Genomic DNA, 14984 nt, shown 5'->3' on the forward strand with positions numbered 1-14984 from the left:
TGGCCTCTCTGATCTACCCTGTGGCCTGGTTGGGGTCAATCCCGAGGACCAGAGGCCAGGGTGGCTGCCTCGGATGAGCTGAGCCCCTGGAAAGGGTCCCTGTGAACGCCCACCTGTCACAACGGCCACTTAGGGCAGCACCCGGCCTTTCCTACTGTGTCCCTCCACCTGAAGGCTGGCAGTTCAGTCTGAGGAAAGTGAGGCCCAGGGACAGGAAGTGACTTACCAGCCACCCCAGGGAGGTCTGTGGCAGAGCCAAGACTAGCACCCACATGCGTTCTCTGCCCCCTGGCTTTCTGGTGCCTTTGATGATGATCATGATGGTGGTGGTGGTGGTAACAGAACCTACACTCGGAGCACCTGCCACATGCAGATCTTGTCCCCTGCATTTGCACAGGCCACAGGGTTGCATTGAATTCTGAACCTCCTCCGGAAGTGGGTGCTATCTTCCCCTTTATAGACAACAGGGCTCTAGAGTCTAAGAAGTTGGGTGTCCAGCCAGGGATCCCCAGCAGAAATGTGGGTTTGCTGGGAAAGGGAACATCTGTCCATGGTTGAGAGCGGGGACTCAGGGTCCAGCAGATGACTGTGGGACTCCTGCTACTGCGTGACCCTGGGCGAGCCATCTGCCTCTGTAAATGGAGAGTGCAGTCCAGGTTCCCGGAGGCATCAGTCCTGGTGACACACTAGTGGGTTCCTGGCACCGCAGTGCCCCCTCCAAAATTCATGCCCACCTGCACTGCTGGATGCAACCTCACTGGCAGATGGAATTAGTTAGGATGAGGGTGAGTGGGACAACTGTGGGTCCCGAATCCAATGACGGTGTCTACAAGAGAATGGAGAGCAAGACCCAGAGAGGCACACTTGCAGACGAGGTAGAGAGAGGAGGGTTGTGGTTATGGGCTGCCTGGCTGATGGCAGCCATGGGAAGCTGACGAGTAGCAAGGGAACATTCTTTCCAAGGGCTCCCAGGAGAACCGGGCTCTGCCAGCAACTGACTTCCATCACTGTAACAGAGTACGTGTGTGTGTGTGTGTGTGTGTGTGTGTGTGTGTGTGTGTTACTAGGAGTTGAACCCAGGGTCTCACACCTGCTATGCAGGTACTCTATCACTGAGCTACACAACACCTCCAGCCCTTTTTAAAACAGGGTCTTGCTAAGTCTCTAAGTTGTCCAGCTGGCCTCACATCTGTGACCCTCCTGCCTCAGCCTCCCTCCCAGTGGTAGGATCACAGGTGTGCACCATCACTCCCGGCCATTTCTTTTGTTTTAAGCTATCTGGTTTGTGGTCCTTCATTAGAACAGCCCCAGGAAACTGTGTGTGTGTGTGTGTGTGTGTGTGTGTGTGTGTGTGTGTATGCACACATATGGGTCATTAGGTTTAAAATTTTAAATGGGATCTTTAAAAGCTGTCTTCAGAGCTTAAACTCTGTCCAGTTTCATGGTCTCCTGAAGAAGTTTTCTCCTCCAGAGGTTGAAGCTGCTGTTCTTCCTTTCCCCTGGCTCCTGGCAGGATGTTCCTACATTCCATCCTGTCAGAGCTGGGGTGTCCTTTTTGTAAGGTGGGGCCAAGGATGAGCCCCCTGCTGTGTGAGAATCAGGGGATCCCTTACACAGTCAGTGCCTGAACAAGTAAGATCCAGTTGATGCATTCTTTCCATGGGCACCTGAGTAAATGGGTGTCTATTCACAGAATGTGTTTCCTCTGCTCCATAATAGCGTGGTCACTCATTACATTCCTTTTTTGTTTTGGCTGCCAGGAAGCTCAGATCCCTGATACATATTAAATAGATACTCTCTGTCCTGATTTGGCTTTCTGGGACAGTTATCCCTTGTGCTCACAAACTTTCTGATCTTTTATCATTTGGTTAGTGGAGGTAGCAGAAAGGTAATCTGAAGTAAGAACTGGAAACCAGAACCCCTGACTTCTATGTGTTCGGAGTGAGTCAGGAATGGCTTTCCCTCGCTCTTTGCTAATCTGTAAACTGAAGATAACAGTCCCTGCTCTGACTGCTCAGAGGTCAAGCCTGTCTTGTTTGTGAGGCTCTAGTGAACTGGCCGCTGCCTTCCCTGTGTACCGAGACCTTTGCCTGACCTTCCCTGGGCTGCAGGGTCATGGGTGTCAGCCCCGTGGAGCTGCTGGGAAGCCAAGGCCCACAGAGGTGGACCCTGGCCACTCAGGGTGGGGCTGTTTGTGCTCCTGAGATCATTAACCGAGCAAATAGAGAGAGAGGCTGCCAGGCCATTTGGACTTTGAGCTGCTGTGTAAAAATTAACCCTGGCCTGAGGATGCCAGGCAGGCTGGCTGAGGCCCCTCGTCCCCCTGGCTGTCTGGGAGGGAGGACCCTGGGGTCTAAGAGTCCACCGGAAGTGGCCAGTGCCTGGAGTCCTTTCAAGATCGGGGGAGGGCCTGGGAGGCACCCGGTGCTATGGGAAACCCACAGGGCCCAGGGAGGGGATGAATCTCATTCAAGGTCACCCAGTTTGTGGCGCGTTGGGGGCTATACAGGCCTGACTCCAACCCAGGCTTTGTCGTTATCACTAATCCACGTGCTTACTCATTTGGGCACCTAATGCACCTCTGTGCCTGGTGAGGCAGACAGGACAGGAGCACAGTGGGCCTGGCTTGAGGTCTGATGGGGGGTGGTGCAGATGAGTGAGGAGGAGACGGTGAGGCAGGATGGTTCTCATAGTAACAGGAAACGGAGGCAGTGGAGGGGATCAAACCTGGAGTGGGAGTTAGCCAGAATGCCACAAGGGAGGAGGCTTTCACCCACAGAGAACAGTAGTTGCACAAGTCTCAGAGGAAGAAAATGGACAGAGAATCGCTTCTCGGCCTTTTGGCTAAGATCAAGTGAAAATGGACAGAGAAATGTACTGGCAATGCCAAAATAAATTTAAAACTGGGTGTGGCGAGGCACTGCTGCAATCCCAGAACTCTGAGAGGCTGAGGCAGGAGGATCATGCATTCAAGGCTCTCCCGGGCAACTTAATGAGACCCTATCTCAAAAGACCCCAAGACAGCAGCAACAATGAATCCATAGGTAGGGAGCTTGGAGTCTGAGGGGGTTACCAAGGCGAGCTGGGAAGGTGGCAGGCTTGGTCCTCACCCGGAGTGTGCAGCGGTTGTGGGAGGGTTTCAGAAGTGGGCTGCAGGTCAGCTCCCTAGGAGGATCTCCAGCAAGAGAAGGTTAGGACACCGGGAAGGCCAGGAGGCTGGGCAGAATGCAGACCGCAGAGGGCTGAGCCTCAGGTCTTCTCTCGCAGCTGGAGAACAGGGTGTAGCAACCTACCTTCTGGATCTGGTGTTCTTGCCTCAGGGCTGTCCCTTCAGGGCAGCACCCAGGTCACCAGGGATGTGAGAGGGACGCTCCACTGCCCCGCCTTTTCCAGGGTCTGCTACTCTTTCCTCCACCCCTGTCCTAAACAGCAAGGCCACCCCGAGACTCCAGCTCAGTGCTCCTGACTTGCTGGTGACCACGGGGCAGACTTTCCTCCGCGGGCCTCAGCCTGCACTTCCCAACCTTACCCGACAAGGCGGAAATGTGGAACGCATGGTGAACATTTGCGAAAGGGCTCCGCAGCGAGCTCTGGTGAGACCCGCCGGCTCCCTGTGTGGCGGGAATCGCTCCGCGAAGGCGCGCCCAGGCTGTGTCCACCAGAGGGCAGCAGAGAGCTTCCGTGTTTGTGCTCAACTTTCTATACAGACAAGGCTGAGGGCCGGGAGCAAAGAAAGACCCATAAAGAACCAGAGCGGGAGTCCAGCCTTTCTTAACAAGCCAGTTTACTGTCCCCCTGGTGAGTGCAAACGTTGGCCATTTCACCCCCGCTGGAGAGCTGGAGTCTTGGCTTTAAAAAAAATAGGTCCCTGGGGGATTCCAGAATTGGGTACCATTGCTATAGGCCACAAGGGCCACTGTACTCTGAATCATCACGATTAAGTCCCTACATCCACCTCATCCTCTGCTGAGCGCTCTGCAAGTATGACTTCCTGGTTCTCTATGAAGGGTTTTGTTAGGCCGGTAGCCCCATTCTACAGATAGGGAAGTTGAGGCTGAGAGATCTGGAGATTAGGGCTGGAGGTCACCCAGTGAGTGAGTGGCGAGGCCAACCTCGATGTCAACCCTGACACCCAAGACTGCTGGCCTGTCCCAGGCCCTGTCCCCTGGTACCCTGTGGGACCACTTGCCATGTTCTTTGGAACACCTGGAGTTGAGGTATCTCCCTCCCTGGGCCTTTTCATGGCAGGAGTGAGGTTTCTGTGAGTCTATTTCTCCTTTTCTCAGCCAAGAGTGCACCTGCTGCCTGCCATACCTGGTCCAGCCCTCTCCTCCTCCTTGGGATCTAACACTGTGCTGGGCACATTAGCAAACCATCCAAGTCGAGCATGACTTCGATCCAGAGGAGGCAATTTAGGTGTGGCCCCCGAAGGGCGGCCTGAGGAGAAGGCGGTGAGGGAGACCAGGAGGTGGAAATCAACAGGCAAAGTCCTCTAATACTGACTGAATGAGGAGCAGAGGATGGGGGCGCTGGGAGACTCAAAGGCACGATTTAAAAAGCAAAGAGCCCTCGCGGTGAGGATTCTCTTGGATCCTTGGCTTGGGTTTGTCTGTCTGCTGGGCTGGGAGCCACCTGGTTAAGCAGCAGAACTTCAGACCCATAGAGACCTGGGGTCCAATCACGGCCTCGACCTCTTGCTGTTTGATCTTAACCAAGCGGCGTCACCTTCTGAACACGAGTCTTTTCATAGATGGCGTTGAGAGCTCACCGGCTGAGTGAGACTAAATGATAAGCTCACCCTGTTCTCACTCCTTGGAGAGCGCTTAGATGTGGGGAGGCTTAGATACTACCAGTCTGAGTTCCTGTGGGAAGGAGCTGAGGCTGGAGGAGCTCTGAGAGTGTGGAGCATTCTTTGGAGTTGGGAGTGTCCTTGTGACCTGGCTGCCTGAGGACAGAACTTGCAGCCCATGGTCTGTCTCCCTGCTTACCGTGAGGAACAGGCTCCCAAAGGACTCTCTAAAGACCCTCTCTAGGTCTGGAGAAGAGACGCAGGCCCATTCCTGCTCTCTACAACCTGGCCTTATCTGTCCGCTAAAACAGAAGCTCCTCCCCAACTCCCGGCTGATCAAGTGGACATAACTCAAAACATTTCAAAGGGCTAAAAAATCGCTCTTTGCTGAAACCATGAAGCAAGCAGGGCCCTGCCCACCAGACAAGGGCTGGATATTGAGGTTCCACTTCTAATTCTCTAGGTTCTGGCTCAGGGTACCCATAGTTCTGTTTCACTGGGCAGTTTGTGAAGGATCCTTTTTGTCTTTGGGGTGGTAAAGTTCCCTCCATGGAGGGGACAGAGCTCAGAAAGTCTGCTTAATCCAAGTGCCTGGGCATCCAGCCTTGTGGGATGTGACAGACATTGGTGGAGGGGCCCCATATGCTCAGGGGTTCCCAAGTCCGGAGAAATTGCTCCTCTACCTGTCCTCCTGGGAGGTCCCACTGGCTGGCGCTTGGGTGGTGGGTGAGAGTCTTTTCTCAAGAGACTGACCCCTGTAGTATAAACCCCACTTCTGCCACCTCCTGCTGTGTGACCACAGGCAAGTTCCCGAACTGCTTGCCTTGGTTTCTTTATTGCAAAATGAAAATATTAACAGTACTCACTCCGTAGGTTGTTGTGAGAAATAAATGAGCTAACACATGGCAAGTGCTTGGCACCGGATAAACTTGTTAATTGTTGCTGTTTGCATTTCTGTTGCACATTAATGATTGCTTTGCTTTTTTCCCTGTCTGGCTGGAAGCTCTTTGGGAACAGGGCAGCGGCTCAGGGCCAGGCTAGAGTCACTCGTACCCAGTGAGAGGAGAGCTGTCTTTAGGCAGGGGCTTGTCATTCTGTGACAGAAGGAAATGACAGGATGACAGCTGAGTGGAGGTCCCTGAGGAAGACCCCCCTGCCCAACTGTCAAAACTCACCCTTGTGGGTGGCCAGGGTGGTGCTTGTCTGACTCACCTAGTGGATCTGTGGTGGCGCGGGCCTAGAACCCGTGTCTCCTGCCTCCAGTCCTAGTCTCCACCCACAGCACCGACCTGTCTGTAAATTCCAGTCACCGCTGCAAAGACCTGGCCTACTTGCCCAACCTTGCCAGCCATAATTGTTTGCTTCAAATGAAGGCAGGGGAGTACTTGAAACCTCAATAAGACAATGAAAATTGGAAAAGACATTTCAGGGGACACAAAATATGCCATAAGGGGCGATCATTGAATATGAATTTGGGGCAAATGTGCCATTAGGCAGTGGGTAGGAAGACCCAGAGGGAAAGCTAGGCATGCTGGGGGTGGGGGAGATGGCTGGGAGGGCCGGAGCAGTGAAATCTTCAGGGAAATGTGGTCTTTGCACACTCTCCTGTCGATTCCAACTTTTGAAGTTTTTCTGGGGGTTGGCCCCTGATGACAGCTCACAGCCTTGTAAACAGAGGAGCGCTCCTCACAAAGCTTCGGCTCTTTGAAAAACTGCCCTCCCAGAGCACGCTTTCTCTGTGCACCTCACTGTACTGGCTAAAAGCCGGAGTCCCCAAAGGTCTGGAGAACTCAACTAGAGCTCTAGACATCAAGTCACTTGAGATCTGCCAGCCTTCTAGAAATTTGGGGTGACCTTCCGAAGTCTGGGAGTGTCCTCTCCCCGGCACATCCTCACTCAGCTGAATGTTCCAGAGAATCCCTTCCAACTTCCAGACAGTGTTTTACAACTCCAGAGAGGTCTAGGCATTTGGAATCCTGGAACATTCGTGATGCTTCCGCATTTCCGAGAGCTTCTCTCACTCCAGTGCTCCAAGATACCAGAGAGCCTCTTCCAACCGTTTTTAAGAGCCACTGCCACAGTCCCCACATTCCAGCAATCTGCAGAAGGGCTGTGGCTCTCGGGGTTCCGGAAGCACCTTCTACAGAGGCAGTTCCTTAGAAAGGGTCGCCTGGAGCTGCAGGCTTCACTCTAGGCTCTGTGACTACAGAAAAGGGAAGCTCTACAGGGAGGTGCTGACGCACACGTGTGTGAACCAGGGCAGCAGAGCCCAGTGCCTGTGAGTCCTGTCTGTCTCAGGAGAGGGAGTAGGGGTTTTGCTGAGCTGGAGCATGGGACTGAGAATCGTGGCTGGTTCCAGGGCCGTCAGGAAGCATCCAAACAAATGAAGCAGCAGTAGCCAGCGTCCCTGGGTGGTCCCCGTCCTTATTCCCACTGCAGCTCAGGAAAACTCTCATGCTCCGTGCCAGCTGCCTCCCCATCTGAGGCTGTGGGCCTCCCAGCCAGCAGGGCCACAGGCAGCAAGACAAGGGTTCTGGGGAGGGGGAGGAGCCTGGGTAGGAACCTGCAGCACCTCCCAAGCTGACGTGGCATCCAAGCACTGGCCGAAGGGACCAGCTGGTGTAAGCTGGTCTCCTGCCCCTTCAGCACTCCACACAGACATTGCCTCCTGAGATCTCAGAGCCCCAGGCAGAGCTCAAGCCCCCTGCTCTTTGGGCTCCATGGCATCTATCAGCAGCTCACGTGCCACAGGTCTTGCTGTCTTGTGTACGGTCCAGGCGCCACCGGGGAAGCTGCCTTGTACTTGGCTCAGCGCTGGCTCACAGCCAGCTCTCCATGGATATTTGCCAAATGAGCACATACTTTATTTAAGTCTAGACTGTGGATTCCCTTCAGTTGTCATGTTGGCTAAACTCTCTGAAACAGGCAAAGCCAAATCCAAGACGCTTTCTAAATATCAGGGAGTTTCACCCCAGCACAGCTCCTTAAAGGAACCCAACCAATGTGCCCCTCTGAACATGAGGTGCTCACCCTCAGCATGCTAAAGTCGTCTGCCCAGGGTCACTTATGGATAAGTGATGACGCAGGGCTTGGAACTTGTGTGGCTTAGTCTGTGGGCCTAACCACCTCCTGCCCTGTGGGGTCTACCATCCTGCACCTGGTACCACCCTCTGATCCTGGGGTGTGCCTTCTTGGTTTCCATGAATACCCTGGTCACTGCTGGGCACCCCGATGCCCTGCCACAAGTCATGCTTCCCAATACCTGACCCCTGGGGGCTCCAGCCTGGGCTGGCCCAGTTGGTCCTGGATGCATGATTTGGAGACAACTCCAAGGCTACTTTGCAGAATGCTGGATGAGATGGTAGCAAGTCTCTCTGGTCTTTCACTGGGTACCGTGGAAGGGAACCAGGTCCTGATATCCTCAGGCCTAGCCCATCTTACTTCAGAGATGGGGAGACTCTACCCAGTTGCTGTGACCTCCCTACCACAACCCTGTGCTCCCAATGGTTCCCAGCAGCTACGGGGACAGCTGTGCTGCCTGGGGACTTGCCCACCCTAGCTCAGGTACTCCCTGCAGAGAGGTCCCACTGGTCCTCTGCCCCCAGAGTGACCCTTCAGTCGCTCCACTTACCACATGATCTAAAGGAAATCCTAAAGTGGTGATTCCTCAAGAGCCCTCCATGGCTCCCCTCTGCCTTTGACACAAGCCCACACTCTGGATGTGGCCACTAAGGCCCATAGATTCCTGGACCTGAAGAGCTGGGCACCTCAGAGGTGTCTGAGCCTCCCAGCCTGCTCCCCTTCCTGTGCTGGCAGATGCCGGCCTCTCAGCCTTCATGGCTTCTTTGGGGGCCTCCCTGACCCTTCCACACTTTCTGTTTGCATGACTCTCACCTTGCGCCTCCACAAGTCCTGCCTTCCCCATCGAAGCACTTGTAAGTATCTGTCCCCACCAGTCTGTGTTTCTGGACAAAGTTACCTTGCCTCTTGTTGGTCTTATGCACTCCTGACAGCTTGATTTTCAGTCAGTGCCAATGGTGTTGTTAGATGGATGGATGGATGGATGATGGATGAACAAATAAATGAATCATGGATCTCAGAATGAATGAATGAATAAATGAACAAAGAAATAATCGTTGATCTGTTTCCCCAACCATGATCAAGAAAGTCAGGTTGGCCTTGTGTCTTTCTCTCCTGAGGTCCTCTCTCTGCCATTCCCAGTTTCTCAGGTAGCATCTGGACTTCCCCATGATCATTCTGCTAGGGACTCATACCAAGGATCACGATGTTCCTCACATCCTTGACCTTCATAGAACTCAAAGGAAAGGAGCTCCCCCACCCCCCATTTAAGGGATTGGAGACCAGAAATCAGTCCGGGACTGGGCAGGGCTTTCCTAGGCTCCCATCACAGGCCTGTGGCACACAAAGCCAGGCCTCCTGAGCCCACTAGGACACACGAAGGTGGCACACAGCCCCTTGATCACTCAGCAGCCTCAGCTCAAGCCAAATCACTGCTGCCCTGACTTCTCACTGAGGTGCCGACCACCTGATCCCACCCCTGCCCAACGCCATGTCTACCAGTGGCACACTGTAGTTGCTCAATTAAAACTGGTCTAATATCTCAAAGAAGACGGGTGCCTAGGACACTACAGATCAGAAGGGGCCACACCCCTGTGTTTCTCTCCAGACCCTTTTAAGGGGCCCCTCCCCTCTTGGGTTTCCCCATGGGGAGGTGACAGGCACCTCAGAACTGTAGATGACATCTCTTTTTATTCATGTGTTGCATCACCTGCTGCCTGTTTTCTCCAGTCTTAGTTCTCCAGTCTGGGCCAGGCCCACCCTTTCTCCCTCAAACAGCCTCCAGCCAGGCCCCCAGGCCTCAGAGATGTCCTCTTTGCCACAGGGGAAACAGTGGTGGCCAGCTTATTCCGACGTGGGGAGACTGAAGCCAGAGCACCTAGCCATCCCAGTGCACATGCAGCCTCAGACCCCGTAGTGACTTCAGTGGTCTGGGTTCCGAGGGCCCTCACTGGCTTGCGGCCGGCTCTGGCCACGTTGCAGGGAGCTGCTGATCTGGTGTCTGAGGGCCTCCAGCCTCTGGGCCAGGTTTGCAACCCTGGTGGCACCTTGAGGAGCAGAGAGACTTACGGTCTGTACCTGGGCCCTCTCCACCCTGGCCCACCTGGAAGAGGCTCAGATGCCCTCTGCTACCCTCCCCACCTGCAACCATCTTAGGGACGCTGCTCGAGCCCACCCTATCCAGAGATGGGAAGCCAGAAGCCTGCAGCCCACCAGGGCCCCTCCCTCACCTCTCAGCACAGGTGGCGTGTTTGGGGGCTCCACAGGCAGGGGAGGAGCCGAGGGGGCCACCTCTTTCCCAGTCAGCACCTCTGCTAGCACTGGGGTCTGCACCCAGCTGCCGTGGCTCCTGGGCCAGGTGAGTGGGGGTAGCAGGTGAACCTTTGTGTCCCCAGGCCCTCTGCTCCTTGACCCAGTGCCCCAGGGCTGGGCCCACCTTTCTCTCGGGCACTTGGCAGAGCCAGGGCTGCATAGAGGTGCCCAGGGTGGGGGCCGGGCAGGCAGAGGCATGTCACCTGGGGCCTTGGGGTCCAGTACCTGCAGAGAAGAACAGGCCCAGTCAGGGACCCCAGCCTGGGCTCTAGGTATCCCACATTCCTGGTGTTGGCTATACCCTCCATGTCCACCCCACGGGGTGCCAAGAATATCTGGGCAGCAACAAGGGGTGGGGTCTTGGTCGCCTTCCTTGCGGCTCCTCTAACGCCCTCTCCTGAGGCTGGGCATCCCACACCCTGGGCAGAGGGAGCCCCAGCCAGCCCGTCACCCACACCTCCACCTTGGCCCTTCCTACCTGTGGCAGGTGGCCTTCCCGCTGTGGGCATGCCCAGTGGGCCAGGGGTGCTCGGCACAAGGGGCAGAGATGGCAGCATGGGCAGAGGGATGGCGGTGCCTGCAAGAGGGCGCCTCAGTGGCTCTGGGACATCCCAGCCCGTCACCCCCCAGTTGGGTGGTGAGACTCACATGGCAGGGGGCAGCTGGTGTCAAGTAGGGACACAGCGGGGCAGAAGCGGGGCCAGGCCAAACAAAGCAGGCAGAGAGGAGGTGCCTGCAAAGAAGAATGAGTCTGTGCCCCCCACCAACAATCCCCAGGCAGATCTCCGGCTCCCCTTCTCCACAATGACTCTGGGGGCACCTGCTCTGTCCAGCACCGGCCCAATGTCCATGGGCCACAAACTAACTCGTTCCCTCCAGGATTTAAAGAGCCTTAGAAAGTGGGGAAATGAGGTCCCCCATGGTACAGAAGAGGGAAGTCCAGACCGTGAGGGCCCAAATGACCGGCCCAAGGTGTCACAACCAGGAGGAGGCAGATCTGGGTAGTCAGAAGCCAGAGGTCAGATGCGTACTCGTGCTGATGCCCCTTGGTCCACAGCCTCTGTCCGAGGCCTGCTTACCTCTCCAGTTCCTGGACCTGCTGGGCCAGGACCTGCTGCTCCCCCCAGGCCAGGTCCCGGCTCCTCTGCAACTGATTCATTTCCTTCCTGGGGACAGTGAGCCAGGGAGGTGACAGAAGGCAGGGCTGCTGGGTTCTAGTCAGCCCCTCCTCACTGCAGCAGAGTGCCAGCCCCAGGAGGCAGGAGATGACAAGGGGACCCAGGGAGCAGGAAAGCGGGGCACCCTGGCTCAGGCACCTGGCAGAGAGGGATGGGGACAGAGTCCCGGGCTGTGTGCCTGGCCCTACCTGAGCCTCTCATTCTCCAGCATGAACTCCTGCAGCATCCCATAGAGGTTCCGCTGGGCCCAGGTCCCCCGCGCCCCATGGAGCCCTGGGGCTGTTGGGAAGCAGAAGGTGGTTGGATCCACAGGAGCCACAGACCCCCATCCTTGGTCCACCTCTGTCCCAGGGGAGCCCATACCCTTGGGGTCCATTTGGTCCAGCTGGAACCGCAGGCGGCGCTTCTCCTCCTGCAGCCGCAGCATTTCGGTCTCCAGACGTGGGGGTTGCTTTGCCACAGGGGACTGCAGAAAAGAGGCCCAGAGCCGCCCTTTATGGCCACACAAGCTGCACAGAAACGGCCTGGTGCAGTGGTGAAGATGCCTGAAACAGCCCATGCTTCACTGGCTGGCCTTGCATCCATCTGGAGGTGGCAACTTATTGGAACCACACCAGGCTGGAGGGTCCCAATCCTTTCTGCATTTGGCTCTAAGTCCAACTCCAAAATCAGTTTTGCCCAAAACATGGCCCAGATTCTGACCCCAAGAATGACTCCCTATCAGACCCCAACTCCACTCAGACTATCCATGATCCAAACTAAGATCACAGTGAAACCGAGTCACATCCCAACTCAGACCCCAACCTTAGACCTTCCCAAACTCTGCCTACTGACCTGGGCTGGCACCGTGACCCCCTCCTACTCAGCTGTGGTGATACCTCTTCTAGGATTCCAACCCAAATCCAAATTTAAACACAGCCCCAGACTCCAACCATGATGCCAGCACAGACTCTGAAAACAGAGCGAACACGGCCCCTTCCTGTCCCTCTGCCCCCTCTCTGTTCACCTTGGGGGCCTGTGGCCGCGTGGTTACCCGCTGAGCTCGGCTTGCGTATCGTAGGGTGCTGAGAGTCTCGGGAAGGCACCGGGCAGAGGGAGACACACAGGCCACCTGGGGAGGACATCCACTCCTGGGGAGTGTTGCTCTCAGGATTCCCTTTCTAGGGACCATGCCCACCCTGCAGTGCCCCTCAGGTACCATGAGGGTGACCCCACGGCCCCCCAGTGAGTCTGCCAGCAACTTGGTGAGTTTGCTGTCCCGAAAAGGGATGTGGTTCTGCTTCCGCTGTGGATCCAACAGCAGCGAGATGCAGTGACCTGTGTGGGGACAAAAAGGTTACAGCACTCATCCGAAGCCATCTTGATGGAACACTCCAGGGCTGGGATATCCACCAGGTCCAGGAGATTAAACCCATCTAAACCCATCTGTCTATAGGATCTCCTTCCCCTCTGACTGGTGTTCCTGGGGGCACAGTTGGCCCTGTCCACCCCATCCCTGATGCCCAGTATAGGGCCTGGCATTCGGCAGGGGCTTAGGGAATTTCTAACCAATGGCTGAATGGAAAGGAGTCCCAGCAGCAGCTCCCACGCCTGACACAATCTCAGGATCTCAGAATGATAACCTGGGAGGAACCCTGAGCCCTTCCTTCCCGCCCCTTCCTGGGCCTCAGTCTTGCCAAGGGCGGGAGGGACAGGCTGAATGTCACTGAGGGGTCACACTGCAGAGGGATGCTTCTATGTTGGGATGCAACTCTCAGGCCCTTAGAGTCTACGGAGGGATGGGGACACTCTGGGTGGGGTCAGCAGCTGAGTCAGGGCCAGGTGAGGCCGGTGATACTCGGACCACAGCTTTGAGCCCCACCGGGGTCAGCTACAGATCAGGCACAGAGGCACAGGGAACCAAATGTGTTCTTCCTAGGTCTCACCCAGGGCCAGCAGGCTGCGGTTGATGCTGTTGGCCTCAAGCATCAGCTCCCCACGGGATCCTGTGGCTGCCACCTTCTCACTGCCAGCCAGGTCCACAAAGCACAGCTTCCCACCAGCAGGGGACTCCCCAGGGTCCTCAGAAGGCATCTGCTGGGGCTGGGGCATCAGGGCCTTCTGGGGACTTGGGAGGTATTGTTCCCACTGAAGTCACAAGGTCACAGGGCCAAGGATTCCCAGCAGCGCAGACCTGGACACTCACCCTGGGGCGGCTGATGTGGAGTGTGAGTAGCGCGTGGCTGCGGCTGGAGGCCTGGTTGAGGGTGTGAGCCGAGCTCCTCCTTCGGCTGAGACCTGGAGGGAAACGTCAGGAGCTGCACGAGGCAGGAGGCCCAGGCCATGAGTGAAGGAAAACGAGCAAAGGTGTGGGTGGAAGGTGGGCAGAGCAAAGACACAGGAAGTGTGTTGATCCCAGGCAGGTCTGGAGCACAAGAAAGACAGATTCTCATCTCCTAAGTATCTCCCCCGGTGTCAGGTAGAAGGAGAGAGAGAAACCGAGGCTGAGAAATCAGCTGGGAGGAGCAGCACATGCTGGGGCCAGGGTCCTCGGTGCCTGCCAGAGGACAGCTGCTCAATAAACCCTGGAGGAATGAGTGAGGCTGGAAGGGAAGAGCCTTATGGGGTGGGTCAAGAGGTATGAGGACCCTCTGGGGCAGCAGAAGAGCGGAGATTCTGGAGACAACACGTAAGTGGCTTGTAGCAGGAAGAGGGGCTGTCAGGGAGGAGCCTGGAGGTGGCGAAGAAAGTGGGGGGTGGGGGATGGCAGATGGCCTGGGACTGAAAGGAGCTTGGAAGGCACAATCAGCCAGCCCTGGGGACAGGATGGGGGGGACTCAGGCCGACAGCCTTGGACCATCTCTGAATTCTAGGTTTGCCAGTTCTCCAAGACATTTCTGAAGCTTCAGCTCCGTCGTGGACCCCAGGCCCCACTCAGCAAGGGCACCCACACCTCAAAGCTCCCCTGAGGGAGCCGTACCCATCTGCAGAAGTTCCATCAGGGCCTCCAGACCCCGAATTTCCACCACGCGCAGCTGCTCCACATAGAAGCCCCGGGTCTTGTTCCACCGAACAGGGAGGGGCCGGGGAGACCCCATGCTCAGCAAGTCCCGGACCTGAGGGAGGAGGCAGAGGGACTGGCTCGCTTTGAATCCGCGCTCCATCCAGCCCCAGCCTTTCTGGACAAGAGTCTCCACCTCCCTTTCTGCCCTCTACTCTGCCCGCCTCCTCCACTCTTCACCTGCTCATTGTAGATCTCCAGGTAGGAGGCGCGCAGGGTGACGGGGGCACCCAGATTCTGCACGCGGTCCAACAGCCAGGCGAAGGTCCTCTGCATGATGCCAGCCAGGCTGGGGGGTACGGGCACCCCCTCCCCCTGGGAGCAAAGCTAGCTGAGCCTGCCGCTGGGCGGACCGCTGCAGCCGCCCCGGCGATAAACTACCGTCTTTATAGGGCACTTACTGCACGCCAGGAACCGCGCCAGGGTCCCCATCATAGCTCATTTAATCCTCACTGTCCGCACAATCATTTGCTTTTACAGAGGAAGACTAAGAGCTAGTAAGGGGCAAACCCGGCAAGTCCCTTTCCTTTGGCCCTCGGCTTCCCGGCCTGAAAACAAATGGAGCCCATTACTCTCGGGGGGGGGG

At 56.4% G+C, this 14984-nt stretch overlaps 1 protein-coding gene across 3 annotated transcripts; it reads right to left on the bottom strand.

Annotated features, from left to right (window-relative positions):
* Positions 1 to 9698: 9698 nt before the first annotated feature.
* Positions 9699 to 14955, bottom strand: Kif12 (kinesin family member 12). Of its 3 annotated transcripts, XM_019209825.1 has the most exons (14): positions 14579 to 14955; positions 14318 to 14453; positions 13544 to 13635; positions 13284 to 13440; positions 12557 to 12675; positions 12365 to 12469; positions 11722 to 11824; positions 11547 to 11637; positions 11260 to 11346; positions 10829 to 10913; positions 10659 to 10757; positions 10305 to 10405; positions 10099 to 10217; positions 9699 to 9915 (listed from the first exon to the last, which is right to left on the bottom strand). In XM_019209825.1, exons 1-14 carry the CDS (start codon positions 14672 to 14674, stop codon positions 9791 to 9793), a joined length of 1515 nt encoding a protein of 504 aa, XP_019065370.1. In that variant the 5' UTR covers positions 14675 to 14955; the 3' UTR covers positions 9699 to 9790. The 3 variants fall into 3 exon arrangements, with proteins under 3 accessions (XP_019065370.1, XP_019065372.1, XP_019065371.1); XM_019209827.1 differs by having other exon boundaries at positions 10099 to 10405; positions 12365 to 12675; positions 14579 to 14723; XM_019209826.1 differs by lacking the exons at positions 14318 to 14453; positions 14579 to 14955 and having other exon boundaries at positions 10099 to 10405; positions 12365 to 12675; positions 13284 to 13465; positions 13544 to 14307.
* Positions 14956 to 14984: the final 29 nt, after the last annotated feature.

The sequence above is a fragment of the Fukomys damarensis genome, unplaced genomic scaffold (genome assembly GCF_012274545.1).
Source record: "Fukomys damarensis isolate Sample0158 unplaced genomic scaffold, DMR_v1.0_HiC HiC_scaffold_36, whole genome shotgun sequence".
Taxonomy (NCBI): Eukaryota; Metazoa; Chordata; class Mammalia; order Rodentia; family Bathyergidae; genus Fukomys; species Fukomys damarensis.